At 47.6% G+C, this 27,727-nt stretch overlaps 1 protein-coding gene across 1 annotated transcript in view; it reads left to right on the top strand.

Moving 5' to 3' along the window:
* The window catches only part of LOC121552896 (DNA polymerase zeta catalytic subunit), an 81,536-nt gene that overhangs the window by 41,369 nt on the left and 12,440 nt on the right, over positions 1-27,727 (top strand). Inside the window, 13 exon segments of the mRNA XM_045213345.1 lie at positions 3,024-3,128; positions 4,969-5,053; positions 8,609-8,754; positions 9,219-9,347; positions 9,629-9,860; positions 10,168-10,289; positions 10,430-14,119; positions 14,154-14,268; positions 14,469-15,355; positions 15,716-15,804; positions 16,819-16,944; positions 20,700-20,892; positions 21,200-21,311. Coding sequence (XP_045069280.1) covers positions 3,024-3,128; positions 4,969-5,053; positions 8,609-8,754; positions 9,219-9,347; positions 9,629-9,860; positions 10,168-10,289; positions 10,430-14,119; positions 14,154-14,268; positions 14,469-15,355; positions 15,716-15,804; positions 16,819-16,944; positions 20,700-20,892; positions 21,200-21,311 — 6,031 coding nt within the window.

Consider the following 27,727-nt stretch of genomic DNA (forward strand, 5'->3'; position numbering starts at 1 on the left):
GACAGCCACAGGAATGGAAGACCCAGAGTAATCAGTGCTGCAGAGGATAAGTTCATTAGAGTTTTTTAGGGTTACTACATGATTCCCTATGTTATTTCATAGTTTTGATATCTTCACTATTATTCTACAATGTAAAAATAAAGAAAAACGCTTGTATGAGTAGGTGTATCCAAACTTTTGTCTGGTACTGTGTGTATATATACTACATGATTCCATATGTGTTATTTCATAGTTTTGATGTCTTCACTATTATTCTAAAATGTAAAATATATATATACACACACACACACAGTGAGGGGAAAAAAGTATTTGATCCCCTGCTAATTTTGTACGTTTGGGTTTTGCCACCAAGTACTAAGTCATGATTTGCAGAAGGGTCAAATACTTATTTCCCTCATTTAAAATGCAAATCAATTTATAACATTTTTGACATGTGTTTTTCTGGATTTTGTTGTTGTTATTCTGTCTCTCATTGTTCAAATAAACCTACCATTAAAATTATAGACTGATCATGTCATTGTCAGTGGGCAGATCAAAATCAGCAGGGGATCAAATACTTTTTTCCCTCACTGTGTGTGTGTGTGTGTGTGTGTGTGTGTGTGTGTGTGTGTGTGTGTGTGTGTGTGTATATATATATATATAGATATAGATATAGATATAGATATAGATATAGATATATATATATATATATATATATATATGTATATGTATATGTATGTGTATATATACACATATACACACACACATATATATATATATATATATATATATATATCTATATATATATACATGTATGTGTGTATATATATGTATATATATATATATATATACATGTATGTGTGTATATATGTATATATATATATGTGTATATATACACATATACACACACATATATATATATATATATATATATATGTATATGTATGTATGTGTGTATATATATATATGTGTATATGTATGTATGTGTGTGTATATATATATATATATATATATATATATATATATATATATATATATATATATATATATATATATATATATATACATACACATATGTGTATATATATACATACACATATGTGTGTATATATATACAGTCATGGCCAAAATTGTTGGCACCCCTGAAATTTTTCCAGAAAATGAAGTATTTCTCACAGAAAAGTATTGAAATTACACATGTTTTGCTATGCACATGTTTATTTCCTTTGTGTGTATTGGAATAACACAAAAAAAACAGGAAAAAAGCAAATTTGACATAATTTCACACAAAACTCAAAAAATGGGCCGGACAAAGTTATTGGCACCCTTAACTTAATATTTAGTTGCACACCCTTTGGAAAAAATAACTGAAATCAGTCGCTTCCTATAACCATCAATAAGCTTCTTACACCTCTCACCCGGAATTTTGGACCACTCTTCTTTTGCAAACTGCTCCAGGTCTCTCATATTGGATGGGTGCCTTTTCCCAACAGCAATTTTAAGATCTCTCCACAGGTGTTCAATGGGATTAAGATCTGGACTCATTGCTGGCCACTTCAGAACTCTCCAGCGCTTTGTTGCCATCCATTTCTGGGTGCTTTTTGAAGTATGTTTGGGGTCATTGTCCTGCTGGAAGACCCATGATCTCGGACGCAAACCCAGCTTTCTGACACTGGGCCCTACATTGCGACCCAAAATCCTTTGGTAATCCTCAGATTTCATGATGCCTTGCACACAGTCAAGGCACCCAGTGCCAGAGGCAGCAAAACAACCCCAAAACATCTTTGAACCTCCACCATATTTGACTGTAGGTACTGTGTTCTTTTCTTTGAAGGCTTCATTACATTTTCGGTAAACAGTAGAACGATGTGCTTTACCAAAAGCTCTATCTTGGTCTCATCTGTCCATAAGACGTTCTCCCAGAAGGAATTTGGCTTACTCATGTACATTTTGGCAAACTGTAGTCTTGCTTTTTTATGTCTCTGTGTCAGCAGTGGGGTCCTCCTGGGTCTCCTGCCATAGCGTTTCATTTCATTCAAATTTCGACGTATAGTTCGCGCTGACACTGATGCACCCTGAGCCTGCAGGACAGCTTGAATTTCTTTGGAACTTGTTTGGGGCTGCTTATCCACCATCCGGACTATCCTGCGTTGCAACCTTTCATCAATTTTTCTCTTCCGTCCACGTCCAGGGAGATTAGCTACAGTGCCATGGGTTGCAAACTTCTTGATCATGTTGCGCACTGTGGACAAAGGAACATCTAGATCTCTGGAGATGGACTTGTAACCTTGAGATTGTTGATATTTTTCCACAATTTTGGTTCTCAAGTCCTCAGACAGTTCTCTTTTCCTCTTTCTGTTCTCCATGCTTAGTGTGGCACACACAGAAACACAATGCAAAGACTGAGTCAACTTCTCTCCTTTTTATCTGCTTTCAGGTGTGATTTTTAGATTGCCCACACCTGTTACTTGCCCCAGGTGAGTTTAAAGGAGCATCACATGCTTGGAACAAACTTATTTATCCACAATTTTGAAAGGGTGCCAATAACTTTGTCCGGCCCATTTTTTTAGTTTTGTGTGAAATTATGTCAAATTTGCTTTTTTCCTGTTTTTTTGTGTTATTCCAATACACACAAAGGAAATAAACATGTGCATAGCAAAACATGTGTAATTTCAATACTTTTCTGTGAGAAATACTTCATTTTCTGGAAAAATTTCAGGGGTGCCAACAATTTTGGCCATGACTGTATATATACACATATGTGTGTATATATACGTTTGTGTGTATATATATATACATACACACACACAAATGTGTATATATATGTGTATATAGATAGATAGATAGATCGATCGATCGTGGCCATTTGAATGACAATTAATCGTTACCAGAAATTCTATAATCGCCACATTACTATGTGTGTGTCAATGTTCTCTTTTTAACAAAGGCCTTTATTCAACTGACGGTAGATAGAAGGATAGAGTGGGAATTGCGGAGGTTTATGTGGCGTGATCTGTGCTAAGACACTGTGTGTGTGTGTGTAGATCAGATTGGCAGGAACCCTGGCCTGCAAGTCATCTGGGAGGACGAGAAGCAGAGACGACGAGAGAAGAACCAGTCATCTCAGACCGAGACCCCACAGTCACAGGGTGAGTGAACCAGTCGTCTCAGATCGAGACCCCACAGTCACAGGGTGAGTGAATGACCGATCTATACCTCCTCAAAGCCCAATCCTCCATTACAGTCAACACCACAGTCAAACTTCTAGCAGGTCTACATGCTTATTGACTAAATATACTCTCAGTGGCCAGTTTATTAGGTACACGTTCATGACCCCGTTCACAAAAATGGCTAAAACAAGAAGAAGCGGTTCCAGTGGGCATGCGATCACCAACACTGGACAATTAAGGAGTGGAAAAACATTGCCTGGTCTGACGAATCCCTATTCATGTTACGTCATGCTAAGTCAGGATTTGGCATAAACTGGATTCAGGATTTGGCATAAACTGCATGAGTCCATGGCCCCATCCTGCCTGGTGTCAACGGAACAGGCTGGTGGCGGTGGTGTAATGGTGTGGGGCACAATCTTTCCGGGCACACGTTAGGTCCCTGATACCAATTGAGCAACGTTTCCATGCCCCAAATAATTCAGGCTGTTTTCGAGGCAAAGGGGGTCCGACCCAGTACTACACTGAACAAAAATATAAATGCAACATGCAGCAATTTCAAAGATTTTACTGTGTTACAGTTCATATAAGGAAATCAGTCAATTGAAATAAATAAATTAGGCCCTAATCTATGGATTTCACATGACTGGGAATACAGATATGCATCTGTTGGTCACAGATTCCTTAAAAAAAAATAATAGGGGTGTGGATCAGAAACAGTCAGTATCTGGTGTGACCACCAATTGCCTCATGCAGCGTGACACATCTCCTTCGCATGGAGTTGATTCGGCTGTTGATTGTGGCCTGTGGAGTGTTGTATCACTCCTCTTCAATGGCTGTGCGTAGTTGCTGGATATTGGCGGGAACTGGAACAGGCTGTCATACACCTCGATCCAGAGCATCCCAAACGTGCTCAATGGGTGACATATCTGGTGAGTATGCAGGCCGTGGAAGAACTGAGATATTTTCAGCTTCCAGGAATTGTGTACAGATCCTTGTGACATGGGGCCATGCATTATATCATGCTGAAACATGAGGTGATGGCGGCGGATGAATGCCTCAACAATGGGCCTCAGGATCTCGTCACGGTTTCTCTGTGCATTCAAATTTCCTTCGATAAAATGCAATTTTGTTCGTTGTCCGTAGCTTATGCCAGCCCATACCATAACCCCACCGCCACCATGGGGCACTCTGTTCACAACGTTGACATCAGCAAACCGCTCGCCAACACGATGCCATACCGAGTGCGACGATGCCATCTGTCCGGTACAGTTGAAACTGGAATTCATCCGTGAAGAGCACACTTTTCCAGTGGCCATTGAAGGTGAGTATTTGCCAACTGAAGTCGGTTACGACTCTGAACTGCAGTCAGGTCAAGACACTGGTGAGGATGACGAGCACGCAGATGAGCTTCCCTGAGACGGTTTCTGACAGTTTGTGCAGAAATTCTTCAGTTGTGCAAACCCACAGTTTCATCCGCTGTCCGGGTGGCTAGTCTCAGACGATCCAGCAAGTGAAGAAGCCGGATGTGGAGGTCCTGGGCTGGCGTGGTTACACGTGGTCTACGGTTGAGGCCGGTTGGACGTACTGCCAAATTCTAATACCTAATAAACTGGTCACTGAGTGTATATAGGTCTGCCGTAATATGTGCCATCGTCTGCTTGTTGGAATATGCTCAAGGTGAGCGGAGGTAATAAATAATTTAGTATTGTCTCTGTCAGGAGTCATTCATATCTCTAGAGTCTGACTGCTGTCCCATGTGCGTCAGACATACATCAAAGTGTTATAATTAAACCGCTGCCTACGTTTCATGCTCCTCCAGATCGCAGGTTTGTTGCCTTGACGGAGAGCGAGAGAATCTTCATGAAGAAATTCAAGGAGATCCTGAAGGAAAATGAATTTGATGTGTAAGTAACAACTTTCACCCTCAATCTTGCCGTTTTTTAGAACGTAGGCTTACCATTTTCCCAGTCTTTAGGGCAACTTAACTATAAGTCATCGTTGGACAGACAGTTGCTCCACATAGCGTGAGTAGATGGCTGTGCTTGGTTTAGAGAGTTTAGAATGGGGGCAGCAGGGCTGGTCTTTGAGAGTAAACATATGCTGCTTCCAATCTCGTTAGCAAGATGATGTCTACCACCACATTAATTGCATTTGGAGAGAATTTACATCTGGTCATTCATTCTTTATGTTAAAACGGCTACTTATTTTCGCCATGCCTTTTTTGGTTGTCTACTGTGTGAGATGGTGACCGCATGTCTCTTCCTGGTTCATCTTAACGGCCAGAGAGGAGCAGGGAGCGAGGAGGGGAGGGTGTTGATGGGGTTACAGTGCTGTCTAGTATATCCCTCTCTCTGCTTCCTGCTCCCCGTCTTTCTGAGCAGAAAGAATTTCCTGTTATAAATAAAAGTGTAGGTAGTCCGGTGTGTGCTGTTACATCAGGCCCAGATAAGCTAAGTTGTTGCCAATGGGAAGAGTGCAGGGGAGGAAAATGAAACAGCTCTATCAAAGGCAGGGCCAGACCAGTAAGGGACCCGTCTCCTCTCACCTAACAGAGCTTTGGCTTGGTAGAACTGTGCCACACACACACCCAGCTCACAAATCTCACTGGCTGACTGGCGCTCTTTCACATATACACGTTCTGTCTCGCTCTCTGTCTCGCTCTCTCGCTCTCTGTCTCACTCGCTCTCTGTCTCTCTCGCGCTCTCTCTCTGTCGCGCTCTCGCTCTCTCTCTCTCTCTCTCGCTCTCTCTCTGTCTCGCTCTCTCGCTCTGTCTCGCTCTCTCTCTGTCTCGCTCTCTCTCTGTCTCGCTCTCTCTCTCGCTCTCTCGCGCTGTCTCTCTCGATGTCTCGCGCTCTCGCTCTGTGTCTCGCGCTCTCGCTCTGTGTCTCTCGCTCTCGCTCTGTGTCTCTCGCTCTCGCTCTGTGTCTCGCGCTCTCGCTCTGTGTCTCTCGCTCGGTGTCTCGCGCTCTCGCTCTGTCTCGCGCTCTCGCTCTGTGTCTCGCGCTCTCGCTCTGTGTCTCGCGCTCTCGCTCTGTGTCTCGCGCTCTTGCTCTGTGTCTCGCGCTCTCGCTCTGTGTCTCGCGCTCTCGCTCTGTTTCTCGCGCTCTCGCTCTGTGTCTCGCGCTCTCGCTCTGTGTCTCGCGCTCTCGCTCTGTGTCTCGCGCTCTCGCTCTGTGTCGCGCGCTCTGTGTCTCGCGCTCTCGCTCTGTGTCTCGTGCTCTCGCTCTGTCTCGCGCGCTCGCTCTGTCTCGCGCTCGCTCTCGCTCTGTGTCTCGCGCTCGCTCTCGCTCTGTCTCGCGCTCGCTCTCGCTCTGTGCCTCGCTCTCGCTCTGTGCCTCGCTCTCGCTCTGTCTCGCTCTCGCTCTGTGTCTCGCACTCGCTCTGTGTCTCGCTCTCGCTCTGTGTCTCGCTCTCGCTCTGTGTCTCGCTCTCGCTCTGTGTCTCGCGCTCTCGCTCTGTGTTTCGCGCTCTCGCTCTGTGTCTCGCTCTCTCTCTCTCTGTCTCGCTCTCTCTCGCGATGTCTCGCGCTCTCGCTCTGTGTCTCGCGCTCTCGCTCTGTGTCTCGCGCTCTCGCTCTGTGTCTCGCGCTCTCGCTCTGTGTCTCTCGCTCTGTGTCTCGCGCTCTCGCTCTGTGTCTCGCGCTCTCGCTCTGTGTCTCGCGCTCTCGCTCTGTGTCTCGCGCTCTCGCTCTGTGTCTCGCGCTCTCGCTCTGTGTCTCGCGCTCTCGCTCTGTGTCTCGCGCTCGCTCTCGCTCTTTGTCTCGCTCTCGCTCTGTGTCTCGCGCTCGCTCTCGCTCTGTGTCTCGCGCTCGCTCTCGCTCTGTGTCTCGCGCTCGCTCTCGCTCTGTGTCTCGCGCTCGCTCTCGCTCTGTGTCTCGCTCGCTCTCGCTCTGTGTCTCGCTCTCGCTCTGTGTCTCGCTCGCTCTCGCTCTGTGTCTCGCTCTCGCTCTGTGTCTCGCGCTCGCTCTCGCTCTGTGTCTCGCGCTCGCTCTGTGTCTCGCGCTCGCTCTCGCTCTGTGTCTCGCGCTCGCTCTGTGTCTCGCTCTCGCTCTGTGTCTCGCGCTCGCTCTCGCTCTGTGTCTCGCGCTCGCTCTCGCTCTGTGTCGCGCTCTCGCTCTGTGTCTCGCGCTCGCTCTCGCTCTGTGTCGCGCTCTCGCTCTGTGTCTCGCGCTCGCTCTCGCTCTGTGTCTCGCGCTCGCTCTCGCTCTGTGTCTCGCTCTCGCTCTGTCTCGCGCTCGCTCTCGCTCTGTGTCTCGCGCTCGCTCTCGCTCTGTGTCTCGCGCTCGCTCTCGCTCTGTGTCTCGCTCTCGCTCTGTGTCTCGCTCTCGCTCTGTGTCTCGCGCTCGCTCTGTGTCTCGCGCTCGCTCTCGCTCTGTGTCTCGCGCTCGCTCTCGCTCTGTGTCTCGCGCTCGCTCTCGCTCTGTGTCTCGCTCTCGCTCTGTGTCGCGCGCTCTCGCTCTGTGTCGCGCGCTCTCGCTCTGTGTCGCGCGCGCTCTCGCTCTTTGTCTCGCGCGCGCTCTCTTTGTGTCTCGCTCTCTCTCTGTTTCTTGTGCATCTCTTTCTGTCTCTCTCGCTCTTTGTCTCTGGCTCTCTCTCTCTCTCTCTCTCTCTCTGTTTCTCTCTCTTTCTTCTGTCTCTCGCTCGCTCTGTCTCTCTCTCTGTTTCTCGCTCTGTCTCTCTCTCTGTCTCTCTCTCTCGCTCTCTCTCCATATGTCCCTCTGATTGTAACCTCAGACAGGCTGTACTGTAGTAAGAACAGCAGAGCCGAGTCTGCAGAGCTGAAATGTGTTAATCGCTGAAGGAATCCCCTGAAACCTGCTGGGCTCCCCCCGTAGCCACAAAAGTCATTAGTGACGAGACTAATTAACAAAGAGTGAGACAGTCATGCACACACAGGCCCGTCTCTGGAGCCCATCTGCACTCCTTCATCCACCCCACAGTAAGAAATTATGATTTATTTTTTTATAGAGAAAGGAAGTAGTGCCTAAAATTTTGTTATTTGGCTAATTCCTGCATTGCTTGTTCTACCTTTTTGAGTTCCACCTTGCATATTTTTCAATATTTAGTTGAGTTGCTAAGTAGTGAGTTGCTAAGCAATGCAAGAGTACAGGACGGAACAGAGCGGAGGGCGGAGGCTGATAGGCAGAAAGCCTGTAGCCAAGAGACATATGGGGTAAAGCCCAAAGAACCACTGGCCACTTGCCAGCTTTCTATTCATACCTCCTCCTACACACACTGTACACACACACTGGTCTCTCTCCTTTCGGTTTCTCTCACTCTCGTTCTCCCTCACTCACACACACTGCAGCCATATCTCCTGATTAAGACAATAAGGGATGCTAATAAAACATGACTGCTGCAGCGCTGTCCCAGGAGCCCTGTATGTGACTCCGGTGATAACCTTAGCAGTTACATGCCCACAACAGTCTCCCTTTGAACAAATGCCTCTTTTTAAATAGGACTTCGTCTGGGTCTGTGGTGGGCGCGGCAGAGGAGCAGGATCCCTTCCCAGCTGAACTGTCTGTACACCCTGATGTCCTGATCCCAGAGGTGCTGCACTGTACACCAGCTAACCAGGTGGAGGTGCACAGAGACTCTCAGACAGGTGAGAGCAACAAATCTCCCTATCGACCCTCCACTAGAATGTCCCTTTCTGCCAGAGAAGGTGGATCGACATTTGTCCTAATTCTCCCCTACCACTCCTACTGTGACTGAATTTCAAGTGACACACAGTGTTGCTCTACATTAGCCTAATCTGCTCGCTCAGTCTCCCAAGTCTCCTGTAGGAACAGTGGAAATGCCAGGGAGGCAAGGCGTCTGGCACACACAGGAGCCAGAATGGAGTATGGCTGGGCCTCATGCTGAACCACTCCCTGTTTATGTAGTCCCCAAATGGCACCCTATTCCCTATATAGTACACTGCTTTTGACCAGGGCCCCATAGGGCTCTGGTCAAAAGTAATGACTATGTAGGGAATAGGCTACCATTGGGTACATGACCATTCTGTTTGTCAGTAATGAAAACCTTCCCATCTCTCTCACTCCCCCCACTAATCTTCCCTCCACTCAGACACTAAAAGGAGCTGTGGTAAAGACCAGGGGGAGGCCATTGTGGATGAGGAGGCCATTCTGAGTCTGTTGGAGAGCAGTCAGACCTTCCGGCCCCTCTCCCAGAGATCCAACCACTCCCCCATACTAGGTAAGCAAACAAACCGCACTGATTATACTGATTACTGTGTTAATTTGGTATGGAGAACAGCTTATCCTACTGATCTTATGTCATTTTAATTTTACAAATCTGCTTTTAATGAACATATTGTTTATATAGCATAGCTAGCGCCATGAGTTTGACCTGACCAGGAAAAGCTCTGGGCCCTAGTTATAACTCCAGCCCCTAAGTAAAGCATCCAAGTATGGAGCTGATTGACCTCGGAGGTAATTTCCCCTTATCATGTTGTGTTTGCTGTGTGCATGTTGCAGATAGCAGCCAGGACCATGCCATGGTGGACCTGCTGGCAGGCCTGGAGGCTGATGGGTACAGAGCAGCCCCTATGAGGCAGAACTCCCAGCATTCTCTGCCCGGGGGAGGGAGCGCTCACTACAACAGTGACGAGGAGGAGGAGGGGCCAGAACTAGAGAAGGAGGAGGAAGAACTCAGTCTGATGATGTCACAGAGATGGGACAGCGACCTTCCAGAACAGTCTTCTAGGAGGTGACTGATTTTTATTTTCTTGTTCTTTTTGCTCAATATGAACTAATTATGAGTTTAATATTAACTCATTAAATGACGACAAACAAATCTATTTATAGCATTCTTTGAAAAAATGCATGTCATCTATCTTGTGCCCCAGTTTTCTTGCTTATTTCTTGAGGTGGATTCCTCTTGTCACTGAATTCACATGATGGTAAACACAGACGTTTGGCAGTCAGATGAAGGTCACCTGCAGTGAGCCGTGACTGTGAATAGTTTAAGCGACGCCTCATTGTATAATCAATGTCTCTTTTATCTTCCTCTATAGACCTGGTGTGAAGGATGCAGAGGAAAGCTTCAGTGACGAGCCCCAGGAATCCTCAGACGAGGAGATGGAATGGAGCGGAACAACTCTCTCTTCGCCAACCTGTCCATTCCTCAGCTGGACCGGTGCTGCGGGACGAGAACAGTGGTGAGTTATAAGAACGTAATGATAATAAACTACATATAACACATCTACAAGATCGTGTCATTGATGCTTTCCTTTGATTCCTGTCACAGTATTGATATGTTATATCTGCTCTCCATAGATTCATCGTTAACGGACAAAGGCTCCAGGACCCACTCGTCCCTCACCGTCACAGACAAGATCCTGGGGAAGAGGAACCCCTTTCCTGGGGAGACTGTCCCCCTGGAGCCCCCGTCCTCCACCAATGTCCTCCTGGAGTGCAAACACCCTGAACATAGGCAGGCCCACTCACAGGACACAGAGGAACCAGCCAATAAGCACTTCCTCTCCCTCGGCCAGGACAGTAATGAGTGCTCCACAGGGTTCAAGGTGAATAAAGAGATACCTTACATCCAGCCGGTCAAACACCCCATCCCCTGCAATATCGCCAACCAGGCCGAGGTCTCTCAGATCTGTGTGGACAAAATGGACGTTGTTCGGCCTCTGTACACCTACGAGAAGAAGACGATGGCTCTGGATGAGTCAGACCTGGACGTCTTTCCGTTCAGTAACGGGAAAATCACCCAGAGCAGGAAGAAGTACAGCAGTATGAAGAATATTGAGAAGAATCGTCTGTCCATCCTGCAGAACCACAGGAGCTTCTCCCTGTGTTACTCTGAGCTGAGGAACTGCCCCAGCACGACAGATCTGGAGCTGGGTCAGAAAGGCTGTAAAAGCCCAATACTGAGGAACAATATAACCCAAACTCCCTGCCCCATAGAAAAGGACGAGCTCCTGGCCCCGCTGGAGGGTGAGATGGGCCAGGGCAGCGAGGATGGGGACATGGGTGAGCTGAAGATCAGGTACGAGGACTATCAGGAGAACAAGACTGAGAGGACCATAGTAGCCCAGCAGGAGGCGCACTACAAGTTCTTCCCCAGTGTCATTCTCTCCAACTGCCTTACCAGGCCAGCTAAGAAGGTAGTTGGTAACAAGCTGACCGATGACTGTGCTAAGCTAGAGCAGTCAGAGCCACGCAGGTTCAGGCTAAAGCTTGGCAAGAGGTCATCGGCTGCTGCAGCCCAGAAGACTAAGGCGTACGCTGGGGAAAGCCCAGCCTCTGACACCCAAGTCAGCACAGCCTTTATATCCATCACGCCTTCTTGTCCAAAGAGCACGGACACCGAGGAGAAGACAGTCACAGTGGCAAAGTCAGTCGTAGTGGAGACTGGACCCACAGAACCACTGCCAGAATCCCCTGCCCTGGCCCGTACCCCTTTACCAGCCCCTATTGCGTCCCCTGCACCGGCCCCAGACCCTGCCATTCCCAATGAGGCGTCTGTGGAGGGCAGGTTGGCCCCACTGCTTGAGCTCCCTGCTAAAGTAACCTGCACCAAAGCCTCAGGTCTGCCTGGCAGCAAGTACAGCCTGAGGGCCAAACGCAAGATGAGCTACGACAGCAGCGAGGACGGGGAACACTCTGTATCCTCTCGCGTGAAACACCCTCTGGCCCTCCGAGACTGCTTCAAAGAAAACTATGTCCTCAGCACGCAGGAACTAAAGTACCAGAAACGACGGAAGATGTCCAGAAAGGAGCCAAGGGAGCCGCCCATCATCATCAAATACATAATCATCAACAGGTTCAAAGGTCAGAAGAACATGTTGGTGAAGATGGCCAAGGTGAGTGCTGAGGAGCAGCGGGTGGTGCTGACACCTGATAGAGTGATAGAGTACACCAAAATGGCCCCCATCAAGACCTTCTGGCCTAAGGTTCCAGAGTCTTGTGCGGTCAAGTTCCCCCTCAGTGAGCCCAAGGCTAATAAGAAACAGCCCAAACGAAAGGCCAAGGTCAACACCACTAAGAAAACAATCAGCAACCCACCCAAACCCAGAGTCCAAGTTAGGCAGGGGGGTGAGAGGCCTAGAAGGACTAGAGGCCTTAGAAAAGCCATGACTCTGCCCTCTCTTCCATTCCCCCAGCCATGTTACTGTGAACTGACCGATGACCACATCACTGAGTACGCTGACGTGATGGTGGAGTTGGGTTATCTATCTGAGAGATCCCTTAGCCCTGTTGATTCAACCCCACCCCGGTGTTGGTCCCCCAGTGACCCCCTTATGGAAGCCATAAGTTCTGATTGGTTCATGAACACATTAAATGATCCCTGTCTCAGTTCTGTTTGTCAGGAACCCCCCCCAGAGTCCTTAGGCCGAGGTGTGCGGAACCGCAGCCGGACTGCTAAACCTAGAAATGTAACCTCTACCAGCCCAAGAAGACTGCTTAAGCTTTCGGAGGAAGTCAAAAAGGAGAGCACAGCGAGAAGGAAAAGTACTATTGGGACGCCAAGGAGGAGAAAGAAAGATCTAGAAACAGTTGATGGGACTAGTGTGGGTGGTGTCTGTACTACTACCATCACCACAAGAACGAGGAAGCCTCGAAGGAAGAAGCAGGCAGAAGAGCCTGAACAGCCCCCTGTAAGAAGCAGAGACTGTGACAGTTCCCAGCTCCTCTTCCCATTCCCAGAGGGTGAGCTGCCTCTTGCTGAATCCTCCTCAGAGGCCATACCACCCTTTCAGCAGCCAGCCAGCAAAACCAGCCAGATCATTGATGGCTCCCAGGTGGTCGCTGGCTCTAAATCCCTATCCCAGTTCTCCCAGTCCATTGAACCAAAGTTTGAGGACTGTGAAAGCTCCATCATGGAGGTAAACCAAAGCTTTGCTCTTGAACTCGTCCAAACGCAGCCTGACCAATCGCAGGGTTGTGCTGTGAAGGCAGATACTACTGCTGATGAATGCACATCCCATCAGGTTAAATGCCCAACCCAGGTGTGGGACAGAAAGGGTGCCCCCAAAGCAGGGTCCCCCAACTCCGGCCTTAGGAACGGGGAGACCTTACCTGAGGACATCTCTGGCCTGGCTGTTCTGAAGAAGCTCCTGCAGAAGAAGCAGCAGAGAGGCAGACAGTGCCTCTCCACTACAACACAGCCCCCTGGCTCCACACCAGACCCTGCTGCTGCCAAGCCATCAAGAGCCAGGAGAGCTCCCTCAGCCACCCCACGGAAACCCCGGGCCCCAAGAACTACAACTGCCAAGGACGGGAAACCCAGAAGCAGGAAGGAGAAGGCGAAGTCTCAGCCGGAGGTACCTGTGAAGCAGGAGCCCCCCATGTCAGATGACAGCCCAGTGTTCCTGTCAGACCCAGGCCTGGACAGCTGTTACTCCATAGAGGACAGCCTGTCCCCAGAGCTCCCACACAACTACAACTTTGACATCAACGCCATCGGTATCGGTAGCCAGGCAGAGTTCTCCAGCCTGTACATGGGCAGCCAGTTTGTTCTGACCGACAAGAACCTGCCTCAAAAGTTCCTGAGTGACATCACCCAGGAGGCGGTCCCTGCCTTGGCGCTGAGCTTAGAGAAGAGGCCTGATGGGCTGTGTGGGTCAGGGGAGGAGCTCCAAGAAAGCTTGTCCGGACCTCTGAGTCCTGAACTCTTTGACATGCCAGAAAACTGTGAATTTCTGTTCAATCATCAATCACCTCTGGACTCTGAGAGGTTACTAAGGAGCAGAGAGTGGGGAACGTCTCTGGGCAAACTCCACGGCCTCAGCCACTTCCAGGGCTTTCACTGTGAGAGGAAAGAGCTGCTGTTCTCTGCCTTTGACCCCATCTTACCGCTGCCTTTGAGCTCCTTTTCATTCGCAGACAACGAAGGGTCACAGACTGGGGACCTACTGGAGGGAAATGATGCTTTTACATCGACCACGCCCAGTAGTTCACCGCGGTCCTTCAGCTCTCTATCCCAGGTGAAGGCCATCAGCCAGCTCCTCAGAGGGACAGGGGGAGCCCACATTCTCAAGCCCCCTCATGTCCCCTCCCAGCCGGGACGAGATCCTCACCACACTCCTGGACCTGGAGATGTCTGAGGCCACCTTCCAGGAGCCCTTCTGCAGCAACCCCTCAGACGCCCCGGGGAAACCCAGGTAAAATCACTAAACTCACGGGATTACTTTAAAAGCCCTTTATGACAACTACTGAATGTGAAAATGGCTTTATAAATAAATGTGATTTGATTTTAAGGGGTTGAATGATACACACAATAGATATCTATGACTGATGAGGCTGTGATGAGGCATGATATTGTAAATCATTCAATCATTAATATCAATTTTCAAATCTCCAGGGAGGTTGGTGGGCGTAAGTTGATGGTGGAGACCAAGTTAGCCAAGGAGCTGGCTGAGTTCAACGGGGACCTGTGCCTGGAGGGGCTACAGTTCTGGAAGACAGCCTTCTCTGCCATGACCCTGGCCGGCTCTTCTCACACCCTGGGAGCAGAGGACACCAGAGACCAGGCCCAGCTCAGTCCCTCCTCAGCTGGGGACCAGAAGGTTATCCTGCTGCCTTGCAGGAGCGCCCCTAGGCGGGAGCGCGTCCAGCTATGGCTGGAGGCCAGGAAACAGTATGAGCATCTGCAGAGGGGTAGGAGAGACATGGGAGAACTGGAGAGGGGAAGGTTGGAACAGGTAAGAGACAAGCAGCAAACAGACAGGACTGAACAGCCCACTCCGTTCCATTGTCCAGCATTGAAGGACGAGGAGGAGTTTGAGAAGCCCTCAGGTATCAGGACTCAAAGGGAGAGGAGGGACGATCTGTCCCTACAGGTATCACCTGTTGGGGGGGTGGAAACTCAGGACAGTCCCAGAGGAGTGAATCCTGTACCGGACATTAACACCAGAGACCCTGAGGGGGAGTACTACAGTAAATCCATCTCTCCAGACTCACCAGACCTGACGCCATGGCAGCAGCCCACGCAGCCCAGCCCCTCAGGACCAGACGGAGTTGAGGGAGAGAGGAGAGGGTCAGATCGAGGGTCACCCCTGTCCCCCAGGCTCTGCACATCCCCAGAGAGGAGAGAGGAGAAGCACTTCCTCAGTCCCTCTCCCTTCCCTTCCATGAAGCCCCGGGGGGACGGGGGGAGTACCAGCCCCCAGCTCCACAGCACCCCAGTCCTTAGGCAACACAGAGGCAGGTGCGAATCGGAGACTGTGTGCAGCACCCCTGTGACTGAAGGTAAGCCCCTTTATTACCCGGCCACAGGCTATTAGCAGCTGTCACTCTTCATCCTGCCTCGGCCGCCAACGTTAACTCAGACCATGGAAAATTACATTAGGGATAGCATCCGCTATAACTTTGTTTTTTACTCCAACTTTCTTTCTTACCTCAGTGGGAAATTGTTATGGCTGCCATAAACGACTGCATAATTGACTAATCAAGCGTACCTGAATTGTTAATCTGTCAGTCATTTATTGAATTAGTTTTAATAGGAGGAAGTCGTCTGCATGTAGTTGTTTTGTCCTCTGGAATGTCATGTCGCGTCGCACCACACCACCACGATCCTTAACTAATTTAGGGGTTTCTGTCTTCTCCCAGACGCAGAGTCCACGTCTCAGAGACTGCAGCACAGGAGAGGGGAACACACAGACAGACTGAGGAGAGTGCTACTGACCACACAGATGAAGGTCAGGACAAAGCTCCTGTTCATTTAGGTCATTCCCACCAAAGAGCCTGCCAAAATAAAGGAAACACCAGCATAACGTGTCTTAACCCTCCCGTTGTCCTAGGGTCAAAATGACCCGCCACTGTGTTGAACCAACTTTATTTAATTTTTATATTTTTGGGATCATTTGTGAGAAGGAGGCAGTGAGACTTTAAATAAAGTATCACTGCCTCCTTCTCACAAATCATCCAAAAAATATAAAAATTAAATAAAGTTGGTTCAACACAGTGGCGGGTCATTTTGACCCTAGGACAACGGGATGGTTATTAATAGGGTGTTGGGCCACCACTACCCAGAACAGCTTCAATGCACCTTGGCACAGATTCTATAAGTGTCTGGAACTCTATTGGGGGGATGTGACACCATTCTTCCACGAGAAATTCCATCATTTGGTGTTTTATTGATGGTGGTAGAAAGCGTGGTCTCAGGCGCCGCTCCAGAATCTCCCATAAGTGTTCAATTGGGTTGAGATCTGGTGACTGAGACCGCCATGGCATATGGTTTACATTGTTTTCATGCGCATCAAACCATTCAGTGACCATTCGTACCCTGTGGATGGGGGCATTGTCATCCTATGGGGCATAGCCATGTTAGCCAAAATAATGGCCCGCCCAGTATTTTTATACATGACCCTAAGCATGATGGGACGTTCATTTCTTAATGATCTCAGGAACCACATCTATGTGGAAGCACCTGCTTTCAATATACTTTGTATCCCTCATTTACTGAAGTGTTTCCATTATTCTGGCAGTTACCTGTGTTGGCCTCAATATACCCGGATGAGCAATGTACAGTTTCAGAATATTGATGAACAGCATCAGTCAAGTAAATGGCCAGATTTAGCTTTGCTCATTTGAATTATTCTGTATTTAAAAATATCCGTAAATGGCTTTTAGCATTTACTTGCTCTGCCCTGATACGCTGTTCTCTCTTTAATGTTATGTGAAGAAGCTTTCCCCCTATTCTCCGTCCCCAGAACCAGTTTGCTGCTTTGAACGCTCCAAAGAAAGACAACTCTCAGATCGAGGGCCCCAGCATCATAAACTCATGTGGATTCAAAGTCAGCATGCAGAACCTCCAGGACGCTAAAGCCCTGCACGAGGTGAGACAGACAGACAGGCACAGACAGACAGACAGGCACAGACAGACAGACAGGCACAGACAGACAGACAGGCACAGACAGACAGACAGGCACCGACAGACAGGCACCGACAGACAGGCACCGACAGACACGTAGAGGGAGATAGGCACGGAGAGGCAGACAGACAGACAGGGAGAGGGAGACAGACAGACAGACAGGGAGAGGGAGACAGACAGACAGACAGGGAGAGGGAGACAGACAGACAGACGGGGAGAGGGAGACAGACAGGGAGAGGGAGACAGACAGACAGACAGGGAGAGGGAGACAGACACACAGACAGGGAGAGGGAGACAGACACACAGACAGAGACACAGAGACAGAGAGAGACACACAAAGACAGAGAGAGACACACAGAGACAGAGAGAGACGCACAGAGACAGAGAGAGACGCACAGAGACAGAGAGAGACGCACAGAGACAGAGAGAGACGCACAGAGACAGAGAGAGACGCACAGAGACAGAGAGAGACACACAGAGACAGAGAGAGACACACAGAGACAGAGAGAGACACACAGAGACAGAGAGAGACACACAGAGACAGAGAGAGAGACACAGAGACAGAGAGAGACACACAGAGACAGAGAGAGACACACAGAGACAGAGAGAGACACACAGAGACAGAGAGAGACACACAGAGACAGAGAGAGACACACAGAGACAGAGAGAGACACACAGAGACAGAGAGAGACACACAGAGACAGAGAGAGACACACAGAGACAGAGAGAGACACACAGAGACAGAGAGAGACACACAGAGACAGAGAGAGACACACAGAGACAGAGAGAGACACACAGAGACAGAGAGAGACACACAGAGACAGAGAGAGACACACAGAGACAGAGAGAGACACACAGAGACAGAGAGAGACACACAGAGACAGAGAGAGACACACAGAGACAGAGAGAGACACACAGAGACAGAGAGAGACACACAGAGACAGAGAGAGACACACAGAGACAGAGAGAGACACACAGAGACAGAGAGAGACACACAGAGACAGAGAGAGACACACAGAGACAGAGAGAGACACACACACACACAGAGAGACACACACACACACAGAAACACACACACACACACACAGAGAGAGACACACACACACAGAGAGAGAGAGACACACACACACACACACACAGAGAGAGACACACACACACACACACACAGAGAGAGACACACACACACACACACACACACAGAGAGACACACACACACACACAGAGAGAGACACACACACACACACACACAGAGAGAGACACACACACACACACACAAAGAGAGAGAGACACACACACACACACACAAAGAGAGAGAGAGACACACACACACACACAAAGAGAGAGAGAGACACACACACACACAAAGAGAGAGAGACACACACACACACACAAAGAGAGAGAGACACACACACACACACAAAGAGAGAGACACACACACACACACAAAGAGAGAGAGACACACACACACACAAAGAGACAGAGACACACACACACACACACACAAAGAGACAGAGACACACACACACACACAAAGAGAGAGAGACACACACACACACAAAGAGAGAGAGACACACACACACACACAAAGAGAGAGAGACACACACACACACAAAGAGACAGAGACACACACACACACACAAAGAGACAGAGACACACACACACACAAAGAGACAGAGACACACACACACACAAAGAGACACACACACACACAAAGAGACACACACACACACACAAAGAGACACACACACACACAAAGAGACACACACACACAAAGAGACACACACACACACACACACAAAGAGACAGAGACACACACACACACACACACACACAAAGAGACAGAGACACACACACACACACACAAAGAGACAGAGACACACACACACACAAAGAGACAGAGACACACACACACAAAGAGACAGAGACACACACACACACAAAGAGACAGAGACACACACACACACACAAAGAGACAGAGACACACACACACACACAAAGAGACAGAGACACACACACAAAGAGACAGAGACACACACACACACACACACACACAAAGAGACAGAGACACACACACACACACACACAAAGAGACCGAGACACAGAGACCGAGACACAGAGACCGAGACACAGAGACCGAGACACAGAGACCGAGACACAGAGACCGAGACACAGAGAGAGACCCGAGACACAGAGAGAGACATGCACACAGACACACGGACCGAGACACAGACACACAGACCCGAGACACAGACATACACACAGACAGAGACACAAAGACAGAGACCCGAGACACAGACATACACACACAGACAGACACACACACACAGACAGACACACACACACACACACAGACAGAGAGACACAGAGACACACACACAGACAGAGAGACACACACACAGACAGAGAGACACAGAGACACACACACAGACAGAGAGACACAGAGACACACACACAGACAGAGAGACACAGAGACACACACACAGACAGAGAGACACAGAGACACACACACAGACAGAGAGACACACACACACAAAGAGACACACACACACACACACACACACACAAAGAGACAGAGACACACACACACACACACACACACAAAGAGACAGAGACACACACACACACACACACAAAGAGACAGAGACACACACACACACAAAGAGACAGAGACACACACACACAAAGAGACAGAGACACACACACACACACAAAGAGACAGAGACACACACACACACACAAAGAGACAGAGACACACACACACACACAAAGAGACAGAGACACACACACACAAAGAGACAGAGACACACACACACACACACACACACAAAGAGACAGAGACACACACACACACACACACAAAGAGACCGAGACACAGAGACCGAGACACAGAGACCGAGACACAGAGACCGAGACACAGAGACCGAGACACAGAGACCGAGACACAGAGAGAGACCGAGACACAGAGAGAGACATGCACACAGACACACGGACCGAGACACAGACACACAGACCGAGACACAGACATACACACAGACAGAGACACAAAGACAGAGACCGAGACACAGACATACACACACAGACAGACACACACACACAGACAGACACACACACACACACACAGACAGAGAGACACAGAGACACACACACAGACAGAGAGACACACACACAGACAGAGAGACACAGAGACACACACACAGACAGAGAGACACAGAGACACACACACAGACAGAGAGACACAGAGACACACACACAGACAGAGAGACACAGAGACACACACACAGACAGAGAGACACAGAGACACACACAGACAGAGAGACACACACACAGACAGAGAGACACAGAGACACACACACAGACAGAGAGACACAGAGACACACACACAGACAGAGACACACACACAGACACACACACACAGAGACACACAGACAGAGAGAGAGACACACAGACAGAGAGACAGAGACACACACACACACAGACAGAGAGAGACACACACACACAGACAGAGAGAGACACACACACACACACAGACAGAGAGAGACACACACACAGACAGAGAGAGAGACACACACAGACAGAGAGAGAGACACACACAGACAGAGAGAGAGACACACACAGACAGAGAGACAGAGACACAGACACACTCAGCTGTTTTCTTACTCACACACACACAATGTAGTTGTAAGGAAGGAATGTGACATCTTGCTTGTCTTTCATCTGTAGGTGCAGCACCTGACGTTGATGAGCATGGAGCTTCACGCACGGACCCGGCGGGACCTGGAACCCGTCCCCGAGTTTGACCCCATATGTGCCTTATTCTACTGCTTCAGCTCTGACGCACCTCTACCAGACTCAGACAAGACCCAGCTGACTGGGGCCATCGTGGTGGACAAGGACTGCCAGGAGAGTGGCCAAGGTGATGGGTCACTCCCTCTGTTCCTCCTGCCATGCTGTGGATGGACCACACTTATCTGACCTTCAAGTATTGTAGTATTTTGTACATGGTCATTGTGCTTAGATTTGAATGGACAGTGTATGGCTGCGTTTACACAGGCAGCCCAATTCTGATCTTTTGCCAAATTATGGGCAACGGATCTGATCTGATTGGTCAAAATACCAATTAGTGGCACAAAAATATCAGAATTGGGCTGCCTGTGTAAATGCAGCCTATGTGACGGAACAATGTTTGTGATGTACCTCTATCTGTGTGTGTGCCCACCAAGGTGTCAGAGGAACAGCACCCCTGCTGGTAAGATCAGGTGTCTCAGGACTGCAGGTCACCTACACTGTGAATGAGAAGCAGCTGTTCCAGGAAGTTGTCACTATCATGAGGAGGTACTGTAAAGCACACGCCAGCTTGTAGTCCTAAAAAGCTGAAATTAGTTGGTTCGTTGGCCATTACTATGGGGGAAATGAATGGGGTTTTGGGATGAACGCCGAAAAGAAGTTATTCGGTGAACACAGGCTTAGTAGCTCTGATACGTTTTGTTTTATGAGATAATATCAGTCAGTTAACATGACCTTTATGAGTTATGAAGCCTTTATGTTCTTGTTCTGATTACATAAATGCTTCGATTCACAAAACGTGATGGTAGCTGATGAAGGTTATCTCATAGAACAAAACGTATAAGATCTCCTAAGGCTGTGTTTACCACAGACCTTATGTGAAGGTTGACCATGCGGTAGGAGTTTAACAGCAAGGAGGCATACGATGAAGATCTGTTTTTCTTGTCAGAGGCTATTTATTTGCAAGTGGGTACAGCCGGCGAACTGTACAAACATTTACAAACAAAAATAAACAGGACGATGAACAAAAGATAGGCTCTAACCAAAGAGAACCCAGGCTTCAACCAAAGAGAACCCAGGCTTCAACCAAAGAGAACCCAGGCTTCAACCAAAGAGAACCCAGGCTTCAACCAAAGAGAACCCAGGCTTCAACCAAAGAGGGGGGGAGGGCAACAAGGTTGAATCATGGCGTCGATGATCTTCAGGTCGGAGCTCTAGAAAGAGGCCAGAGTTCCCGACTTGGAATTCCGAGTTGGATGACCGTTCAAAACGTATTTTCCAAGTTCCCAGTTGTCTTGAACGCACTGAGGTCTGAGATTTCAGCGTTTCCAGTTGTTTTGAACGCGGCAGGGGTCATGCTGGATTTGACAGCATGGCCAATGTATTCAACCTTTTCTGGCCCATGGTGTTGCGTGTGAATGTTTATCATTTTAACCTTGGAAAAGAGAACCTTTCAGACAGATGTTTTAAGTCCTTAAACTCAGACTTGGACCACACACCTTCTCCACCGAATGGCGGGCAGGGGAAGCAAAATAGTGATTGCATTGTGATGCTTGCAGTTAGCCACTGATTCCTTCCAAACCACTCATTGTTGAATTTGAGTTTTCCGACTTGTTGTGTAATGTTTATGGCCGAAGAGCACAGATGCAATTTATCTATAATTTTTCTTCATATGACAAGGATTTGCTAATAGATTGTTGACGTGATTCATGATGACTGCTTGTCTAGCTTGCTAGCTAAGATGTTGATATGATCAGTCCAATCAAAGCTACAGTAGATATAATGTGATTTGAAGTCATTTTATCTGTGTCCAATGACCTTGGACCCACTCCCTTGGCTGTGAAGCAACCCCACACGTATGGTCTCAGGATGCTTTACTGTTGGCATGACATAGGACTGATGGTAGCGCTCACCTTGTCTTCTCCGGACAAGCTTTTTTCCGGATGCCCCAAACAATCGGAAAGGGGATTCATCAGAGAAAATGACTTTACCCCAGTCCTCAGCAGTCCAATCCCTGTACCTTTTGCAGAATATCAGTCTGTCCCTGATGTTTTTCCTGGAGAGAAGTGGCTTCTTTGCTGCCCTTCTTGACACCAGGCCATCCTCCAAAAGTCTTCACCTCACTGTGCCTGCAGATGCACTCACACCTGCCTGCTGCTATTCCTGAGTAAGCTCTGCACTGGTGGTGCCCCGATCACACAGCTGAATCAACTTTAGGAGACGGTCCTGGCACTTGCTGGACTTTTTTGGGCGCCCTGAAGCCTTCTTCACAACAATTGAACCTCTCTCCTTGAAGTTCTTGATGATCCGATAAATGGTTGATTTAGATGCAATCTTACTAGCAGCAATATCCTTGCCTGTGAAGCCCTTTTTGTGCAAAGCAATGATGACGGCACGTGTTTCCTTGCAGGTAACCATGGTTAACAGAGGAAGAACAATGATTTAAAGCACCACCCTCCTTTTAAAGCTTCCAGTCTGTTATTCTAACTCAATCAGCATGACAGAGTGATCTTTTGCCATGTCCTCGTCAACACTCTCACCTGTGTTAACGAGAGAATCACTGACATGATGTCAGCTGGTCCTTTTGTGGCATTAAGTTCATTTTCATGGCAAAGAGGGACTTTGCAATTAATTGTAATTAATCTGATCACTCTTCATAACATTCTGGAGTATATGCAAATTGCCATCATAAAAACTGAGGCAGCAGACTTTGTGAAAATTAATATTTGTGTCATTCTCAAAACTTTTGACCACGACTGTAGGCAAAGAAAAAGCCATATCTCAGACTGGCCAATAAAAATTAAAGATTAAGATGGGCAAAATAACAGACACTGGACTTTTTCTTTGCAACTCTGCCTAGAAGGTCAGAATCCCGGAGTCGCCTCTTCACTGTTGATGTTGAGACTGGTGTTTTTGCGGGTACTATTTAATGAAGCTGCCAGTTGAGGACCTGTGAGGCGTCTGTTTCTCAAACTAGACACTAATGTATTTGTCCTCTTGCTCAGTTGTGCACCGGGGCCTCCCACTCCTCTTCCTATTCTGGTTAGAGCCAGTTTGCGCTGTTCTGTGAAGAGAGTAGTACACAGCATTGTACAAGATCTTCCGTTTCTTGGCAATTTCTCGCATGGAATAGCCTTCATTTCTCAAAACAAGAATAGACTGACGAGTTTCAGAAGAAAGTTATTCGTTTCTGGCCATTTTTAGCCTGTAATTGAACCCACAATTGCTGATGCTCCAGATACTCAACTAGTCTCAAGAAGGCGAGTTTTATTGCTTCTTCAATCAGCACAACAGTTTTCAGCTGTGCTAACATAATTGCAAAAGGGTTTTCTAATGATCAATTAGCCTTTTAAAATGATAAACTTGGATTAGCAAACATAGCGTGCCATTGGAACACAGGACTGATGGTTGCTGATAATGGGCCTCTGTACGCCTATGTAGATCTTCCATTAAAAATCAGCCGTTTCCAGCTACAATAGCCATTTACAACATTAACAATGTCTACACAGTATTTCTGATCAATTTGATGTTATTTTAATGGACAAAACATTTGCTTTTCTTTTGAAAACAAGGACATTTCTAAGTGACCCCAAACTTTTGAACGGTTGTGTGTGTGTGTGTGTGTGTGTGTGTGTACAGTCGTGGTCAAAGGTTTTGAAAATTACACAAGTATTGGTCTTCACAAAGTTCGCTGCTTCAGTGTTATGAGATATTTTTGTCAATGTTACTATGGTATACTGAAGTATAATTACAAGCATTCCATAAGTTTCAAAGACTTTTATTGACAATTACATTAAGTTTATGCAAAGAGTCAATATTTGCAGTGTTGACCCTTCTTTTTCAAGACCTCTGCAATCCGCCCTGGCATGCTGTCAATTAACTTCTGGGTCACATCCTGACTGATGGCAGCCCATTCTTGCATAATCAATGCTTGGAGTTTGTCAGAATTTGTGGGGTTTTGTTTGTCCACCTGCCTTAAGGTCTGGGGAGTTTCCTGGCCATGGACCCAAAATGTCGATGTTTTGTTCCCCGAGCCACTTAGTTATCACTTTTGCCTTATGGCAAGGTGCTCCGTCATCCTGGAAGAGGCATTGGTCGTCACCAAACTGTTCTTGGATGGTTGGGAAAAGTTGCTCTCAGAGGATGTGTTGGTACCATTCTTTATTAATGGCTGTGTTCTTAGGCAAAATTGTGAGTGAGCCCACTCCCTTGGCTGAGAAGCCACGTGCACACATGAATGGTCTCAGGATGCTTTACTGTTGGCATGACACAGGACTGATGGTAGCGCTCACCTTGTCTTCTCCGGACAAGGTGTTTTCCGGATGCCCCAAACAATCGGAAAGGGGATTCATCAGAGAAAATGACTTTACCCCAGTCCTCAGCAGTCCAATCCCTGTACCTTTTGCAGAATATCAGTCTGTCCCTGATGTTTTTCCTGGAGAGAAGTGGCTTCTTTGCTGCCCTTCTTAACAACAGGCCATCCTCCAAAAGTCTTCGCCTCACCTGCCTGCTGCCATTCCTGAGCAAGCTCTGCACTGGTGGTGTCCCGATCCCGCAGCTGAATCAACTTTAGGAGACGGTCCTGGCGCTTGCTGGACTTTCTTGGGCGCCCTGACGCCGCCTTCACAACAATTGAACCTCTCTCCTTGAAGTTCTTGATGATCCGATAAATGGTTGATTTTGGTGCAATCTTACTAGTAGCAATATCCTTGCCTGTGAAGCCCGTTTTGTGCAAAGCAATGATGACGGCACGTGTTTCCTTGCAGGTAACCATGGTTAACAGAGGAAGAACAATGATTTCAAGCACCACCCTCCTTTTAAAGCTTCCAGTCTATTCTAACTCAATCAGCATGACAGAGTGATGTCCTCGTCAACACTCTCACCTGTGTTAACGAGAGAATCACTGACATGAAGGCAGCTGGTCCTTTTGTGGCAGAACTGAAATGCAGTGGAAATGTTTTTTGGGGATTAAGTTCATTTTCATGGCAAAGAGGGACTTTGCAATTAATTGCAATCTGATCACTCTTCATGACATTCTGGAGTATATGCAAATTGCCATCATCAAAACTGAGGCAGCAGACTTTGTGAAAATTAGTATTTGTCATTCTCAAAACTTTTGACCACGACTGTATGTGTGTGTGTGTATATATACAGTGGGGAGAACAAGTATTTGATACACTGTCGATTTTGCAGGTTTTCCCACTTACAAAGCATGTAGAGGTCTGTAATTTTTATCATAGGTACACTTCAACTGTGAGAGACGGAATCTAAAACAAAAATCCAGAAAATCACATTGTATGATTTTTAAGTAATTAATTTGCATTTTATTGCATGACATAAGTATTTGATACATCAGAAAAGCAGAACTTAATATTTGGTACAGAAACTTTTGTTTGCAATTACAGAGATCATACGTTTCCTATAGGTCTTGACCAGGTTTGCACACACTGCAGCAGGGATTTTGGCCCACTCCTCCATACAGACCTTCTCCAGATCCTTCAGGTTTCGGGGCTGTCGCTGGGCAATACGGACTTTCAGCTCCCTCCAAAGATGTTCTATTGGGTTCAGGTCTGGAGACTAGCTAGGCCACTCCAGGACCTTGAGATGCTTCTTACAGAGCCACTCCTTAGTTGCCCTGGCTGTGTGTTTCGGGTCGTTGTCATGCTGGAAGACCCAGCCACGACCCATCTTCAATGCTCTTATTGAGGGAAGGAGGTTGTTGGCCAAGATCTTGCGATACATGGCCCCATCCATCCTCCCCTCAATACGGTGCAGTCGTCCTGTCCCCTTTGCAGAAAAGCATCCCCAAAGAATGATGTTTCCACCTCCATGCTTCACGGTTGGGATGGTGTTCTTAGGGTTGTACTCATCCTTCTTCTTCCTCCAAACATGGCGAGTGGAGTTTAGACCAAAAAGCTCTATTTCTGCCTCATCAGACCACATGACCTTCTTCCATTCCTCATCTGGATCATCCAGATGGGCATTGGCAAACTTCAGATGGGCCTGGACATGCGCTGGCTTGAGCAGGGGGACCTTGCGTACGCTGCAGGATTTTAATCCATGACGGTGTAGTGTGTTACTAATGGTTTTCTTTGAGACTGTGGTCCCAGCTCTCTTCAGGTCATTGACCAGGTCCTGCCATGTAGTTCTGGGCTGATCCCTCACATGATCATTGATGCCCCACGAGGTGAGATCTTGCATGGAGCCCCAGACCGAGGGTGATTGACCGTCATCTTGAACTTCTTCAATTTTCTAATAATTGCGCCACCAGTTGTTGCCTTTTCACCAAGCTGCTTGCCTATTGTCCTGTAGCCCATCCCAGCTTTGTGCAGGTCTACAATTTTATCCCTGATGTCCTTACACAGCTCTCTGGTCTTGGCCATTGTGGAGAGGTTGGAGTCTGTTTGATTGAGTGTGTGGACAGGTGTCTTTTATACAGGTAACGAGTTCAAACAGGTGCAGTTAATACAGGTAATGAGTGGAGAACAGGAGGGCTTCTTAAAGAAAAACTAACAGGTCTGTGAGAGACGGAATTCTTACTGGTTGGTAGGTGATCAAATACTTATGTCATGCAATAAAATGCAAATTAATTACTTAAAAATCATACAATGTGATTTTCTGGATTTTTGTTTTCGATTCCATCTCTCACAGTTGAAGTGTACCTATGATAAAAATTACAGACCTCTACATGCTTTGTAAGTAGGAAAACCTGCAAAATCGGCAGTGTATCAAATACTTGTTCTCCCCACTGTGTGTGTGTGTGTGTATATATATACACACACACACATATACGTGTGTGTGTGTATATATATATATATATATATATATATATATATTTATTTATTTATTTATTTATTTATTTGATCCTCTGCTGATTTTGTACATTTGCCCACTGACAAAGACATGATCAGTCTATAATTTTAATGGTAGGTTTATTTGAACAGTGAGAGACAGAATAACAACAA

The sequence above is a fragment of the Coregonus clupeaformis genome, unplaced genomic scaffold (assembly GCF_020615455.1).
Source record: "Coregonus clupeaformis isolate EN_2021a unplaced genomic scaffold, ASM2061545v1 scaf0101, whole genome shotgun sequence".
NCBI lineage: Eukaryota > Metazoa > Chordata > Actinopteri > Salmoniformes > Salmonidae > Coregonus > Coregonus clupeaformis.